At 40.9% G+C, this 16,868-nt stretch overlaps 3 protein-coding genes across 3 annotated transcripts; 1 reads left to right on the top strand and 2 right to left on the bottom strand.

The window, feature by feature from the left end:
- Positions 1-514: 514 nt before the first annotated feature.
- LOC110944548 (uncharacterized mitochondrial protein AtMg00810-like) lies at positions 515-1,381 on the bottom strand. Its single transcript, XM_022186208.1, has one exon. It carries the CDS (start codon positions 1,379-1,381, stop codon positions 515-517), a length of 867 nt encoding a protein of 288 aa, XP_022041900.1.
- A 1,707-nt stretch (positions 1,382-3,088) lies between these two features.
- Positions 3,089-4,834, bottom strand: LOC110863866. Its single transcript, XM_022113116.2, has 2 exons — positions 3,599-4,834; positions 3,089-3,340 (listed from the first exon to the last, which is right to left on the bottom strand). The coding sequence occupies exons 1-2, from the start codon at positions 4,251-4,253 to the stop codon at positions 3,300-3,302; spliced, it is 696 nt and encodes a 231-aa protein (XP_021968808.1). The 5' UTR covers positions 4,254-4,834; the 3' UTR covers positions 3,089-3,299.
- Positions 4,835-7,613: 2,779 nt separating this feature from the next.
- On the top strand, positions 7,614-9,704 carry LOC110944546. Its single transcript, XM_022186207.1, has 4 exons — positions 7,614-7,937; positions 8,175-8,237; positions 9,048-9,115; positions 9,227-9,704. Exons 1-4 carry the CDS (start codon positions 7,614-7,616, stop codon positions 9,702-9,704), a joined length of 933 nt encoding a protein of 310 aa, XP_022041899.1.
- Positions 9,705-16,868: the final 7,164 nt, after the last annotated feature.

Below are 16,868 nucleotides of genomic sequence, written 5' to 3'. Positions count from 1 at the left end.
AGCTTCCGTTAAACCCTCTGGTATGGTATTGGGACAAGGTTCGTTGATCACTGTAAAACTCAATCTCTCAATTATAAAAACATAATACGTTTACAATATATAGAGATACAAATGACCTATACTAGGAAACCGAATAATACACATTTAATACAATTAATACACATAATCGTAGAGACGGTTTCGTAAATCATGCTAATGATTTACGTTATGCTTTTACCCCCGTCAATCGAACAGGTGGGGGACCAATATGAAGCAAGCCTCGAAGTTTTTCAAAGAGAGGCCTTGAGAGACTTTTAGTGAAAATATCCGCAACCTGGAGATTGGATGGAACAAATTTTGTATAGAGACGCCCAGAGGAAACAAGCTCACGCACAAAATGATAATCAATGTCGATATGCTTTGCACGTTTGTGTGAAACCGGGTTTTGACTTAGAAAAATAGCACTTTTGTTGTCACAAAGCAAAGTCAGACGAGCCATAGGTAGAGCGTGTAGTTCTCGAAGAAGGTGAGTAAGCTAGATGATTTCAGCTGTAGTATTTGCCATGGCCCGATATTCAGATTTACAACTAGAGCGAGAGACTGTAGGTTGTTTCTTCGCACTCCAGGAAACCCGATTGCCACCCAAATAAATAGAATAACCATAAGTGGAGCGTCTAGTTTCAATGCAACGAGCCCAGTCTGCATCAGAATAGCCAACGATGGTTGTTGAAGCTGGTTTGGAGAAGGTTAACCCAAAGGCAATTGTTCCTTTAACATAACGGAGTATCCGTTTAACCAACTGAAAATGAGATGTTGTAGGGGCCTGTAGATGTTGACTGGCTTGATTGACTGCATAAGAGACGTCTGGTCTGGTAATGGTGAGATACTGAAGAGCTCCAACTAGCGACCTGTAAAGAGTAGGATCATGAAATGGGACCCCCTTGCTAAGAAAAGTATCAGTTGTAGCAAGAGGAGTGGCAACAGGTTTGGAATCTAACAGACCAGCACGAGACAAAATGTCATGTGCATATTTCGCCTGACTGAGAAAGAGACTGGCATCAGAGTGAGTAACTTCAAGACCCAAGAAGTAACCGAGTGGACCCAAGTCTTTGACTGAAAATTCTTTATGCAGTCGAGCAACAAAGGACGTAATAAAAGAGGAATCACTGCCAGTGATGATGATGTCGTCCACATACACAAGAAGATAAACAATGGCTTTTGCTGTCTTATAAATAAAAAGTGATTGATCCGCTTGACTGCAAACAAAGCCATGTGATGTTAAGAAGGTGCTTAGTCGTTGAAACCAAGCTCGAGGCGCCTGTTTGAGACCATAAAGAGCTTTCTGTAGACGACACACATGATTAGGAAATCTAGCATCAATAAAACCCATAGGTTGTTCCATGTATACCGTTTCAGAAAGATTGCCATTGAGAAAGGCATTTCGCACATCCAATTGACGCAAGGACCAACCATAAATAGTAGCAAGCGATAAAACAACACGAATTGTAGAGGCTTTGACAACAGGACTAAAGGTGTGAGAGAAATCAAGTCCTGGAACCTGAGTGAAACCTTGGGCCACCAAGCAAGCCTTGTATCAATCTATGGAACCATCTGCTTTGTATTTTGTTCTGAAAATCCACTTGGATCCAACAATGTTTGCACCTGTAGGTCGTGGAACAAGTACCCAAGTGTTGTTAGATTTTAACACCTGGAGCTCCTCTTCCATTGCCTTCACCCATTTAGAGTGTTTTGCTGCTGATTTGTAACCACGGGGATCATGAGCTGCAAGTAAAGCATGATGTAACGAACCTGAAAATAAAGAGAAGTTAGCATAATATTTGGGCTTGAAAATGACGTTGTTCGATCGAGTTCTCATAGGATGAGATGGCATCGGCTCAACGGGAGATCCCTGGGTAAATTGGGGAGAGGTGTGGGGTATGATAGGTGGAGTTGGGTCGGTCGTAGGTGGATTGGAGAGGTGTTGTGGTTGGACCGATTGGGAGGAAGAGGCAGGATGGCTTGGTGGTGGGGATGTAGGAAATGGAATGGGGGCCGAGGATGGTGGGTGGGGTGATAAGGTTTGGGCTTGTGTTTGAACCGATGGGGTAGGTATGGATGAGTTGGTTTGTAGGGCCGAGGGATGAGGGTTAGTGGATTGGGCCGATAGGTGAGAATTGGAGAATAATGGAGGAGTGGGAAAAGGTGGATCAGTAGGGCATAAGGAACAAGGACAGGACTCGTGAGAGATAGTGGACTCAGAAGTAGGAGGTGAAATAACTGGTGGGGGTTTGGTAAAGAGACAGATGGAAGAGTTTCATCAAAGTTGGAGAAAACCAAGGTGGCCTCATCAATTGGTGTGACATGACCGCTAAAGGGATAGGAATCCTCATCGAATGTAGCATGCCTTGTAACATAGACGCGATGAGTTTTTGGATCCAAGCATCGATAGCCTTTGTACTTAGCATCATAACCAATGAAAATACATTCAGTGATGCGAGGTGATAGTTTATGTTTAGCATAATCCCTTAGATAAGGGAACACACGACATCCAAAAACACGAAAGGTGGAATACGTAGGAGGGTGACCATATAATAGTTCAAATGGCGATTTGAACTCTAGTAACTGGGTAGGAAGGCGATTGACAATAAATGTGGCAGAAGCAAAGGCATCCGACCATAATGTAGCCGGAGCATGAGAGTTGAAAAGCATTGCCAAACCAGTTTTAGTAATATGTCGGTGTTTACGCTCAGCACGGCCATTTTGTTCAGGAGTATGGGGACAAGAAAGGCGATGATGAATGCCATGTTCATGAAAAAAAAATTTGAACTCGATGGTTGGTAAATTCAGTTCCACCATCACTTTGGAAAATTTTAATTTTTCGTGATAACTGATTTTGAACAAAGGGTGTGAAAACTAATAAAGCTTCATAAAAATCAGATTTCTGTTTTAGTGGGTAGAACCATGTGAAACGAGAATGATCATCAATAAAGATTGCATAAAAACGATAGCCATTTGATGATGTAACAGGTGCAGGTCCCCAAAGATCACAATGAATTAAATCCAAAGCATGCATAGAACGTTTATTATTTAAATCAAAAGGTAAACGATGCGACTTAGACATTTGACAAGGAGAACAAATACTAGGTTTAGGTAACAACGACGTAACAAACAATGAACCAAGTTTATGCAATCTAGAAATAATATCAAAGGAAACATGTCCAAGGCGACCATGCCAGCGTTCAAAAGAAGCCTTGAGATGAGGAGTATAGTAGTAGGCCACGAAAGCATGATTCCCTTCACGAAGGACGTAAAGTCCATTCTCACATGTCCCTTTTGCCAGGATTTCCTTGGTCTTTCGATCCTGAATGTGAAAGAAATTATTAGAAAAAAAGGACATCAACATGGGAATCATGTGTAAGTTTACTGATAGAAAGGAGACGTTTTGTAAGGTGAGGAACAACAAGGACATTTTTTAAAGGGAGATTGGGGGAAAGAGATGTTGTTCCAATGTTAGTGACAGGTAAAGTGTGACCGTTTCCGAAACGAACAAATTCGTTTCTAGAAGAGTCATAAGTGGTTTCAAGATCATGTTTGGAAGGAGTCATATGGGTCGACGCACCTGTATCACCGGTCCAGTCTGGGTAGTCATCAGTGACATGACATTGAGCATGGAAAGCTTCGGCCAAGTTGGCATCAAGAGGAGCGGCTTGTTTAGCAAAAGAAGCCAAATTGGGACACGTATTTGCATAGTGACCATCTTTCCTGCATAATTGACAATGAGGGGGTCGCTTGCCACGACCGCGACCAGAATTTCGACCACGGCCACGACCCCGATTAGTATAAGAGGATCCTGAAGAGGAACGAGATGTGTTACCAGAACGGGACTGCTGAGCAACAAAGGCAACCCGAGGAGTATTCTGTCCGTGAAGGGATGTCATGAAGGTTTCTTGATTTTCTTCTTTCCCAAGCAATTCACGAAAGGATGAAGTGCCTAAGGCACGGTGGGTTGTGGAAAAGTGTTCAAAAGTGGTTCCAAGACCACATAGAAACCAATGACATTTATCAGTTTCATCGACCGGGTGACCTATAACAGCAAGTTGATCACATATGGTTTTAAATTTTCGGCCAAACTCAGCCACAGAGGAAGAACCTTTTTGCAACATGCGCAGATTATCACGTAAGATATGCATACGGTCAGTGGAACAGAGACTATACGCTGTTTCCAAAGCCAACCAGATCTGACGAGCATTAGAGATGCCAATAATTTCGGACATGGCTTCCTCGGAGAGAGAGGACTGAAGAAGGAGACATACCGATTGATCCTTGGTTAACCATTCAGTACGAGCTGGGTTTGGGACAGGTTTATCGGCCTTAAGAACGGTTTCGGGTGGTTTAGAAGAGGTGCCATCAACATGTCCAATCAAGTTCTAAAGAGTGAGAACAAGAGAGACTTGTTGGGACCATGCTAGGTAGTTTGTGGAGTTTAGTTTGAGAGGTATGAAGTGAAGAAGGGAATGGAGAGGAGTTTCGGTGGTAGTGTGTGTCGATGTGGCCATGGAATCGGTAATAAGGGTTTCGGCAGAAGACAAAGTAGCAGCAAGGGTTTGGATTTCAGCAAAAGACAGAGTAACGGCAGGAGTTGCTGAGACAAGTGGGTTTCGTATGTTCAATTTTGAGTCGAACAGAAACTAAAGCAAACCAAAAAATTGATTTGTAGGAAATACTTTAGTGGGTAAGGTTTGTAGAAAGTATAGTGGGTCGGTGGTCAAAGAGATTTATGGGTAGGATGGATAAAGTAAAAATGGTGGCAACAACTTTTTGAGTGACGGCAGAAGGGCAAGGGTTTGGTAGAGAAAAAAAGAAGCAGGGTAAGAGGGAGGGAGGAGGACCGCCAGTTAGGCTGATACCATGTAAAACTCAACTCTCAATTATAAAAACATAATACGTTTACAATATATAGAGATACAAATGACCTATACTAGGAAACCGAATAATACACATTTAATACAATTAATACACATAATCATAGAAACGATTTCGTAAATCATGCTAATGATTTAGGTTATGCTTTTAATCACAATACCAGTTGGTGAAATATGTCAACTTCAGTTGAATAATGAAGTTTTCATGCATATGAGTTATGCCAAAGCTTTATTTATTTAAATACTATTTTCTAGGTTTTTTTCATATACAATTTAATTGTTCATATTATCATGAGTTTTCTTTCTCACTTAAATTATAAAAGACATAAAGAAATGTGGTCGATAATCTGTATAAATTAGTTAGACACATGTTTAAAAGCTAATAAAAAACCATTACTCTAATTGTGTTAACTTTAATTTCTAATTTGAATCGATCATTAGTACTTCATTTTAATTTTCCGATAATAATTCTTCTAATTTTTCATTTCAATTCATCATTGATATTTTATTAGTTTTTTTAAATACAATATATTTAATAAAATGTTTATTTATTACATACCTCTTGAGTTCCTTTGAATTAAATAGAGTATTTTAAATATTTAATAAATTTGTAGCTCTCATTAACTCGTGATGGTGTGGAAAAGACAAATTTACCCCTCAAACATAATTAGTATATGCATTATGTATTAAGACTGCGGGGTATGGGGCGGGAGTTTGGGCGTGGGTAGGGGAAAACGCCCAAGCCACCACCCCGGGTGGGCATGGGTTTCGGCGTGGCCCTTGGGGCATGGGTTTCAAGCCGGGCGTGGGGCGGTTTGGCCATCCTAGTTGGCTGAATATCATTGGCTCACCCGCCACGTCATAGCGGGCCATCCCAAAAGTTTTGAATTTTTAAATTCAAACCGTTGGCTTGGCCAAGCGGTCACCCCAACCGGTCACCCAAACCCCAACATCCTCTATAAATACCCCCAAACCCCAACCGGGTGGTCCATCCCAACCCCCACCGTGGTCCCAAAAATTCGACAAAACCCACCCGCTGCCCCAGCCGGTCACCACAAACCCAACATCCCACGAACCCGCTATGGCATCCTGGACCCACCACGAAGAACTTGCCCTAGTCACAAGCGTCGTTGACGCTATGAAGGGGCGGCCACCGGGCCAAACCAAATATTGGCCGGAAGCTTTCGCGGCCTACCAACTAAACGTCGGTAACGACCGCCACAACATGAACGCGTGCCAACATAAATGGCGCGAGCTACGTCCCAAGCTCGAGCGTTTCAAGGCTTACTACGAAGCCGTTCCCGGGGGCGAGTTAAGCCACGAGGACCGGGTGGCGGTGGCGAACATAGAGTTTCGCGGCAAGGAAAAAAAGGCGTTCGACAAGATCGACCTTTTTGAAATTTATTTAACGCTTTAGGTTTCTTATTTTGTAATTTTTAGGTTTATGTAATTTTATAAATAATGAAGTTGTATGTTTTTTTTTATAAATGTTTGTGTGATTTTTTTAAATTTTGTATATTTTTTTTTATAAACTACCCTGCCACGCGGTGCACCCAACCCACGCCCCACCATACCCCGCGGACACGTACCAGGCAGTGGGGGGGGCTCCCATTCCACGTGTCATCACCCGCCCCAACCCACGCCAACCCAAGCCCCACCATACCCCGCAGTCTAAGGGGATCAAATGAGAAGAAAATTATTGAAAGAAGAAAAAGAAGAAAGGATATATTGTAAAATACTATTTCATTTATAACTTATCTCATTAATTTTTCTCTCTTTAATTAATTAGTCAACTAATCATTAATTATCTTACATATAATCTACAAAACATACACATATCAAAATTTTCTTACATATACCCTATGTTATGCGTGGAATCCTGAATTATATCTTGAATATATAATAGCTGTTTATGATCGGGATACCGGACCAGGATATTGGTAACATCCTGATGCAGTATCCTGGTGGTTGCTAACAATTCGCTTGCAGGTTATGGCTGCAGGATCATAACGTTAATGAGGACTCATTCTCCTGAAGACTCGCTCCATTTGGTTGAGAAGTGGACGTTGAAGCCGGAAGACTAGGTCTCTAACGTTCCAAAAGGAATATTCCGGAGCACCCCAAGTTTTTAGGATAGCTTGTTTGTTATTTGTAACTATAAATGGATAGCCAGATCTCTAGGTCACACACTACACAACAGTTCTTGAACTCGTACAATTCTTTCTTACATTTACGCACTAACACTCCACACTAGCAATCTTTGTAACACTTAGTGGCGATCTGAGCTATATCCTGCACTGTATCCTGAATATTCAAGCAATAAGAAGAACAAGGCAGCCGACGATTGTCAGCTCCCGAGGTTTTATGCCGGAGATCTAGATTGATCAAGGGCTTTCCTCGTATATCCTGTGTCTACTTTTACTTTTTCAGCTCATTGTTTGATTGTTGGTATAGTTTCATATCCTGAGGCTATATCCTAAAACTGTTTTTATAAACGAACACACCAACATATTTTTCACAAGCATTGCTAGCACACTACCTCACAAACTAATTTGATCACTTAATTGCTTCAGTAATTTTTTACCAAAACAATTTGGCGCCCACCGTGGGGCAAGTGGTCCTTTTCTACTAAAAGCATTGTTAAAATCACTACTTGGCTTCTTGTTTTCAAAACTTTTTACACAACTATTTTCAATGGCTTCGAAATCAAACATGAGCTCTTCTTCCATGCCCGCTACAACCTCTGCCACAACCGGTTCGGTGCTTCCACCACCTCCACAGATGCAAGCTTCTTCACAGGCTCAAGCTCCACCAAGGAGGGTTGAAACTCATATATCCCGAGACACTGTTCCTGCTAAAAATGTCCATAGATCTGGTGTCCCAGGGAGAACTCCTATTATGGCTTCTAATGATGAAATTTTAACTTTGTTTAGTAGTATACAGGATCAAATGAAGCAACAACAAGAAACTAACCAGATGAGAATGAGAGAAATACAACTCTTGAAGTCTAACTCCAAGAGACATACTGAGGATACTGTCACTCCCTTGCAGCCCAGAGCGCTGAACTTTAGTTCAGCAGTGTATACTAAGGATAGTCAGGGCAATGTTGTACCAAGTCATTCCCAGGGCAATACTCCTGAAATACCCTCAATAGCCAGGATATCGACTGTCAGGGGACCAGGATATGCTCCTAGATATGGCCATAATCCTCAAACTGGTAACTTACCTAATAATGTTAATACTCTTGCTACTACAAATCTTGGATCTTCGCAGGATACAGGTATAACGTCGGCACTCTCCAAAGAGCTTCAGAAGCTGAAGGATATGATATCCAGTGTACTTGGGGTGGTGTAGCCTATACCGGAAGTATCCCAGGACAGTCACAGGATATCCCGGTTTGCATATCCTATATGTGATGCTGAAATCCCAAAAAGATTCCAAACTCCCAATATGAAGCTTTATGACGGGACCACGGATCCTGAGGAACATATTGCTCAGTATAGGGAGAGAATGGAGATTAACCCTATTCCACCGGAACTTAAGGAAGCATGCCTCTGCAAGGGCTTCGGCTCTACTCTAACATGATCAGCCTTGAAATGGCTTTTAAACGTTCCACCTCATTCAATTACATCATTTGCTCATTTGGTTAATTTGTTTAACACTCAGTTTTCTTGCAGTAGAAGCTTTGAAAAACTAACAAGTGACCTCTACAGGATAACTCAGGGTCCTCAAGAATCCTTAAGGGATTACGTGAACAAGTTCAGCAGGGAATCCTTGGATATCCCACACCTTGACGTTGCTACAGCTGTGCAGGAATTCAAGATGGGATTGCAAAAGGATTTCCAATTTTATCAGGATCTTATGATGAATCCTTGCAGGAACCTGGATGAAGCTCGGAACAGGGCTTTGAGATATATCAGACTTGAAGACGACAAGAAAATGAAAGAGAGGATGAATTTATTCTCGACATACGAATCAACAAACAGGAAATCGGAGTCCTCGTACAAACCATACCGCTCTAGGCCGTATGGTAAAAATGACAGCAAGAAAGTGAATGTTGTTGAGGATGAAGATGGCGAAGAATATCCTGAATTGTCAGAATATTGTTTTTCTGTTAATATACCTGAACTGATGTATGCTATGCAGGGTTTAGGAGATAAAGCGAGGTGGCCAAGGAAGAACCAGCAAAAGGCCGATTGGAAGGATAAATCCAAGTGGTGTGCCTTCCATGAGGATTTTGGACATGTGACGGAAGATTGCATAGCCCCGAGGAAGGAAATAAGCTACCTGTTGAGCAAGGGATATTTGAAAGATCTTCTGAGCAGAAAGAAGAATAAGGGTCAGGATACTAAGAAGGATCATGAACGAGCAGCATCACCTCCTCCAGACGCTAAGATAATCAACTTCATATCTAGAGGATCCAATATATGTGGAACCTCTTATTCTGCATCAAAGAGACATGCCAAGGAGGCTAAGGCAGAAAGAGGGGACGAGCCGACAAGGATGACAACACTTACAACTGACAAAGTGATAACGTTTGACAGTGATGACTGGGACAACATTCAGGATCCTCATCATGATGGTTTGGTAATCAATTTATATATTGCTAATCATTTTGTACGCAGGATACTGGTGGACAGCGGTAGCTCGGTTAACATCATCCAGTTGGAAACCCTGAAGAGAATGAACATCCCCCAAATGGAGATCACTTCAAAGTCCACTGTGCTTGTAGGATTCAGTGGAGAAGCAAAGAACACTGTTGGAGAAATAAAACTGCCTGTATGTGTTGAAGCGGTGAACTAAATGCAACGATTATGTGTCATGGATTCACTATCCTGTTATAATATTATATTAGGCAGGCCATGGATTCACGATATGAAAGCTGTGCCATCAACCTATCATCAGTGCATCAAGATCACTACTCCTTGGGGGGTAGTCAAAGTGGAAAGCGATCAACAGGAGGCGAAGGAATGTTATTCCTCTTCGATGAAAGCCTCAACAAAGTCCAAAGCAGGATAGAAATTAAAGATACAAGCCCAGGATATCGTGGAAGCTTCGGAGCAGGATCTTAAGAGAGTTATCCTGGATCAGGATAATCCAGATATCTCGGTGCTTGTAGGGACTAATATCCCTCAGGATATTGAGAATCAACTTACTAATTTTCTAAAATGCAGGATGTCTATGTTCGCATGGAAACACGAAGACATGACAGGTATTTCAAAAGATATTATAACTCACAAGCTTGGAATTGACAGGTCTTTTAAGCCCGTTCAGCAAAAGAGAAGAAAATTTGCTCCTAAAAGAAATGCGATCATACAAGAAGAGGTTGAAAGATTATTGAAGTCCAAGATGATTAGGGAAGTCAAATTCCCCAAGTGGTTAGCAAACGTGGTGGTGGTTCAAAAGAAAAATGGGAAATGCAGAGTTTGTGTAGACTACACAGACCTCAATAAAGCTTGTCCTAAAGACCCATTTCCCTTGCCTCACATAGATTCGATGGTAGATGCAACCGCCGGTCATGAAATGCTGACCTTTATGGATGCATCCTCAGGATTCCAGCAAATCCAGATGGAACCATCCGAACAGGAAGACACAGCTTTCATGACAGCCACAGGTATATACTGTTATACTGCCATGCCTTTTGGTTTGAAAAATGCAGGTGCAACGTATCAGAGACTAGTGAATATGATGTTTAAAGACAAACTGGGGGACACAATGGAGGTGTATATTGATGATATGGTGGTGAAATCCAAGAAGGCGTAGGATCACCTCCAGGATCTTGAATGTGCCTTCAACATCCTGGACCAATACAATATGAAGCTGAATCCTGCTAAGTGCCATTTCGGAGTGGGGGCAGGAAAATTTTTAGGATATATGGTGACCAAGAGGGGAATAGAAGCAACTCCTGAACAGATTAAAGCTATCCTGGATCTCAAATCACCATCCAACATGAAAGATGTGCAAAGGTTAACAGGACGAGTAGCGGCATTAAACAGGTTCATATCAAGATCCTCAGAAAAATGCAAGGAATTCTACGATATCCTGAAGAAGAACAAAAAATTTGAATGTGGAGAAAAACACGAAGCTGCCCTACAAGAATTAAAGCAGTATCTTTCAAGTGCACCTTTGTTGATGAAGCCCAAGGATAGTGAACCCTTATCCCTGTATCTTGCAGTGTCAGGGAATGCAGTAAGTGTGGTTCTGGTAAAGGATCATGAAGGTCAGCAGTATCCTGTTTATTATGTCAGTAAAAGTTTGTTAGATGCTGAAACTAGATACTCACATTTAGAAAAATTGATATTAGCTCTAGTTATGGCATCAACTAAGCTTATACATTATTTTGAAACACATAGGATTCATATAAAAAACAATTATCCTATTATAAATGTTCTTAGGAAACCTGAAATGTCTGGTAGGATGGCTAAGTGGTCTGTAAAACTAAGTGCATATGATTTGATATATGAACCTAGAAATGCTATAAAGTCTCAGACTTTGTGGCTGATTTTAGTAGTGATATTTAAAATGAAGTTGACCTAGAAGTACAGCAACTAGGTGAGAATTCAAGATCTTGGATATTATATACTGATGGTGCATCTAACATAAGAGGTGTAGGATTAGGGGTACTACTAAAATCGCCATAGGGGGACATATTACCCCAGGCTATTAGATATGACTTTCCTACTACTAATAATGAAGCTGAGTATGAAGCTCTGACTGTAGGATTAGAATTGGCTAAGAATATGAATATCAAATGTTTACAAGTATATGTTGATTCCTTGTTGATCACTAACCATTTCAATGGATCTTATGCAGTCAAAGGTGAAAGGTTAGTCGAATATCTTGAAATCGTTAAAAACTTAGCAGGATATTTCGAAGTTTTTACACTTGAACAGGTACCAAGAGAGGAAAATGCTGAGGCATATGCTCTGGCAAATTTAGGATCTACAGTCAGGATACCGGAAGGAACTCGGATACCAATACTACATATCCTATATCCTGCGATGGAGCACTTCAAATCTCAGGATAAGGAGGTAGCAAGTATCCAGGATCCTGGTAGTGAATATCCGGAGAAGAATCCTGAATCTTGGATGGCTCCAATTGTGAAATATCTTGAAAAAGGAGATATCCCAAAGGACGAAAATCCTAAGGCTTTCAGAATGAAGGTATCCCGTTTTACTATTATAAATAATATTTTGTATAAGAAGTCTCTTGCAGGTCTATACATAAGGTGCTTGAAAGATCCTGAAACCAATGAGGTACTTCAGGATATACATGAAGGAGACTGTGGCAACCATACATGGGGGTAGATCTTTGTTCTCGAAAGTGTTAAGAACAGGATACTACTGGCCGACTATGAGAAAGGATGCTGCAGAGTATACTCGAAAGTGTGATGCATGTCAGAGACACAGCATTATACTGCATCAGCCTGCTGAGCCATTGTATCCTATTGTATCCCCTTGGCCATTTATGAAATGGGGTACGGATATAGTGGGGAAACTCCCAAAAGCTCCAGGAGGAAAGGTATTCATGTTGGCAATGACAGATTATTTCTCCAAATGGGTTGAAGGAGAAGCCTTTGTCCAGGTTAGGGATCAAGAAGTGGTATCCTTCATAAAGAGGAATATGCTTACAAGATTTGGGGTACCGGCCGAAATAATTTGTGATAATGGCTCCCAATTCATCAGCTAAAGAACTATTGATTTTTGCAAAAGTTGGGGAATCAAGATGATCACATCAACTCCAGTACATCCTCAAGCAAATGGACAGGCAGAATCCTCAAACAAGATAATTATCACAACTTAAAGAAGAGGTTAGGTGCTAAAAAAGGAAGATGGGCAGAAGAACTACCATTTGTTCTATGGGCTGATAGAACAACTGTGAAGAATGCTACTGGGCAAACCCCATTTTCTTTGGTGTTTGGGACAGAATCAGTGATCCCGACAGAAATGGTGATACCTACAGCCAGATCAAGCCTGCAGGATCCTGAATCAAATCCTGAAGTCTTATGTTAGGAGCTGGATACTGTTGATGAAACAAGAGACGCAGCAAAACTAAGGATGGCAGCATATCAGCAGAGGATATCCAAGTCATATAACAAGAATTTAAGGACTAGGAGATTTCAAGTTGGAGAATGGGTGTTAAGGAAGGCTTTTCAGAATACAACCAATCCTGCTGATGGGAAGCTAGCCCCAAAATGGGAAGGACCTTATGAAGTTGAATCAGAATCCGGAAAAGGAGCATACCAACTCAAGACCATGGAAGGGGATATGTTACCAGGATCCTGGAATGCTAATATGTTATACACCTTAAAGCTTATTTCAAGTGAGTTTAGAATTTAATTTCAAACTCAGGATGGTATGAATTCTATCTCTTTTAAATATATTTAATTTAATTTATTATTCTTTGAAACCCAATACTGACTTAAGCATCGGAGGGGTGTTAGCCAAGCTAACACCCACCTTAGTTTAAAGGTGTTTTGTAGGATACGCTTCAGGATATTACTTCAGAATATATACTCAAGATGAGTAGAAAGATTAGAGGATTGGCCCCTCTCTCACGTTTAATGGATTCATATCCCTTCAAAGGTTTAAAGGTATTCACTTTTCTCTCGAATTGGTTTAAACACCTCGCCTGGAGCGCAAGTTATCCAGGAATAGTTCAACATAGCGGGACTAGTTCATGTAACAGTGGCTGACAATTTTGTTATTATTGGCTATATCGTGGATCCTTAAGGTATATGAGGATTGATCACCCTCTTTCACGAAAGGGTATTTTCATACTCTCTAAGGTTTAAGGTTTTCACCTTTCTAAGTCTTGGAGTTTATACACTCCCGCCTGTAGCGCACGAAACTAAGGGTTTATCCCCAGGATACTAAGGGCTTATTCCCAGGACATTAAGGGTTTATCCCCGGTAAAACAAAAGTTCTTGGATAAGTTCCAAACAAACTATGATTACACACATTCTTTTGTGGATAAAAGCTACGAAGTTTAATCACTAAGTGAAAAAATATTCAAGTATGTTATGCACTAATGCAATATCCTGCACAGACAGGGGACATCCATGTTGGGGACACTGCAAGGGATTCAAAGGTTGAAAATTATGGCTCAAGTGTTTTTGATATGATTTCTTATGTCTTGAAAGCCTTATTTAAATGATCTAAATTTTCTAAAAGGTCATATTCAATTAAGTTTTTGTCTAACATTTTTATAACAAAAGTATTGAACATTTCATCAGTATCCTGACCAGGATATTTGGTCATAACATTTAGAACATAATTCTCAAAATCAAAGGAAGACATAACAACAACAGATAAGGCTAAAAGGTTAGTTATTATTAACGGTCCAAAAGGTTGTACTGTTGGCTTCATCTCAAAACGAGACCCATCCACCAAAAGTACAACTAGTTTTAAAGCATATTTACATAAACAGTTGAAGGCTTCGTCCTGAAAACACAGGATCCCTCCACCTTCAACTGTTGATTATTCAAAAGCATGCTGGAGATATAAATTGTTCAAGTGCAGGAAAAGTAAATTGCAGGAAAAGTAAATGGTTTTGGGGTTACAGAACATTCAAATCTAAAAAAGTGGGCTCCGGCCTAAGCAACAATATCCATCATTGCCCACTTCAATGTTCTCACACAGCAGCATCTTCACCAACCTTCTCCACCTCCTCAGCACCAGCATCCTGACCAACACACGCCAAAGCATAGGCATGGTCTGACTGAAACTGAGGCCGGTGATGCGGAAAAAATCGGTGATGAAATCAGAAAAAGGGAATCGAAGACCTAATGTGAAAGGGAAAGCATTAAAACACAGCCATTCGGTGGACGACATATCTGATCGGAGTTCCCAATCATATGGCCCAAATATCGTCCCCTTCGGGAAGATACCAGAGGTTTGAAGGGCTGACATATAGGCACTGTCAAAGGTACACCATTCCTTCTCCAGATACTGGAGAAGATTTTATGGTGAGAACGTAGGGGCTGAATCACCGAAACTCGATCTTGTTTGTCACGCCATTTTTCGCCGGAAACTGAGAAAAGAAAAGAGAAAAGGGATGAAGATGAGAGAGAAGATTTTTACCTTTTACTTTCTTGGTGATGGTTAAATGTTGATTAGGGTGAGAAGATATAGAGGGTAATGAGTCATTTCAGTCTGGGTGGTTACAAGTTCTCAACTCAGAGGGCTTATCTCTTAATTTCCTTGGTAAACGTAAAAAATATTACCGTTAGGACTTAGGATCCTCAACGATAACATTTTTGGGGGACAATTGTTATGGGTGGAATTCTGAGCCCATATCCTGAATTATATCTTGAATATATAATAGCTGTTTATGATCAGGATACCAGACCAGGATATTGGTGACATCCTGATGTAGTATCCTGGTGGTTGCTAACAATTCGCTTGCAGGTTATGGCTGCAGGATCATAACGTTAACGAGGACTCATTCTCCTGAAGACTCGCTCCATTTGGTTGAGAAGTGGACGTTGAAGCCGGAAGACTAGGTCTCTAACGTTCCAAAAGGAATATTCCGGAGCACCCCAAGTTTTTAGGATAGTTTGTTTGTTATTTGTAACCATAAATGGATAGCCAGATCTCTAGGTCACACACTACACAACAGTTCTCGAACTCGTACAATTCTTTCTTACATTTACGCACTAACACTCCACACTAGCAATCTTTGTAACACTTAGTGGCGATCTGAGCTTTATCCTACACTGTATCCTAAATATTTAAGTAATAAGAAGAACAAGGTAGTCGACGATTGTCAGCTCCCGAGGTTTTATGCCGGAGATCTAGATTGATCAAGGGCTTTCCTCGCATATCCTGTGTCTACTTTTACTTTTTCATGTCGCAACCCCCAACACTTATCCCGGGAGCGGGTGCCGTGAGCTCAGATGGGTGCTATCGGTGTTTATTAATTTGGCAGTGGAATACATCATGTTAATGCACTTTTGGTGATAAGTGCAAGTCTTCCAATATTTAGGGTCTTTATTGTATAAGTGCCAATAGTTAGTCCCAAGAAGTTCCTAGGGACAATTTCTCCATGTTTTGGAAGGAGCTCTTGGTCAGAGTTTTATGCAAAATTTAGTCCCAAGAAGTTCCTAGGGACAATTTGTCCAAGGTTTGGAAGGATTTTCTTTAGTCAGAGTTTTTGTATAGTTATAGCTTTTGTCTGAGTTTTGTGGCAAAAGCTCTGAGCTTTGTGCTTTATGTTTGTCCGGGCTTTCTAGTTAGTCTTGAAAGTCCGGGTTTCACCTTGTATATATACTTTAATATGGAGTAGACAAGGTAACGATTTCTGTGTGAATTTCTGTGCCCTAATCATTGTGTTTTGTCTGGCGGCGCTTTGTGTGAGTGACGTCATTCATCTTCATCAAGAATACTCAGTGTATTCTTGATTTCTCTCTCAAATCCTTGCATTCTTGTGTTTCATCTACAGTGGTTGATCATCAGGTGGATTCCGCACACCTGTTGGTTGCTTTAGCTGAGTGAGATCTTGGATTAGGAGGCCTTACAAGTGGTATCAGAGCAGTGTGCTCATACTACTGTAGGTGTTTCTTAGTTTGAAGGTTTTGGTGAGAAGAGTTCTTATTTTGATTGGGTTTAGTGAGATTTTAGTGAGTTTTTGTGTTTTATTCATGATTCTTCATTCATTTCTAGTGATTTGATTATGGATTTTGAGTAGTTTAGTGAGTTTTTAGTGTTTTCTTCATCTGGGTTTTACAGGGGTTTTTGTTCTTGTTCATACAGAGCTTTGAAGGAGATAAAGATTCTGAGTTTTGATCTTTGGAAGCTTGGTCCGTGGTTTACACTTTGTGTTTGTGTCTCCGGGGTATTGTTGAACCAGTGTGTAGTCACATTGGGGAGATACTCCGAAGATTGGTTCCTTCTGAGTTTTGAGACTTGTCTGAGTTTCAATTCATTCAGTCTGAGCTTTCTCCTTGTCCGAGTTTTCCTTTTAGAG

This window comes from Helianthus annuus, chromosome 6 (assembly GCF_002127325.2).
Source record: "Helianthus annuus cultivar XRQ/B chromosome 6, HanXRQr2.0-SUNRISE, whole genome shotgun sequence".
In the NCBI taxonomy this organism is placed as follows: domain Eukaryota; kingdom Viridiplantae; phylum Streptophyta; class Magnoliopsida; order Asterales; family Asteraceae; genus Helianthus; species Helianthus annuus.
The sequence above is the reverse complement of the archived record's forward strand: the minus strand, read 5'-3'. Positions and strand labels throughout refer to the sequence as shown.

What these genes read in the sequence shown, in the direction of transcription:
- LOC110863866 (XM_022113116.2), bottom strand. Translation starts at nt 4,253, where the DNA reads ATGTCCGAAATTATTGGCATCTCTAATGCTCGTCAGATCTGGTTGGCT. An exon ending in AGACTGGACCGGTGATACAG is followed by an intron (nt 3,341 to 3,598) that starts GTGCGTCGACCC and finishes TTTCACATTCAG; the next exon opens with GATCGAAAGACCAAGGAAAT.
- LOC110944546 (XM_022186207.1), top strand. Translation starts at nt 7,614, where the DNA reads ATGAGCTCTTCTTCCATGCCCGCTACAACCTCTGCCACAACCGGTTCG. An exon ending in AGAGACATACTGAGGATACT is followed by an intron (nt 7,938 to 8,174) that starts GTCACTCCCTTG and finishes GGATCTTCGCAG; the next exon opens with GATACAGGTATAACGTCGGC. An exon ending in TGAAGGATATGATATCCAGT is followed by an intron (nt 8,238 to 9,047) that starts GTACTTGGGGTG and finishes TATGCTATGCAG; the next exon opens with GGTTTAGGAGATAAAGCGAG.
- LOC110944548 (XM_022186208.1), bottom strand. Translation starts at nt 1,381, where the DNA reads ATGGAACAACCTATGGGTTTTATTGATGCTAGATTTCCTAATCATGTG.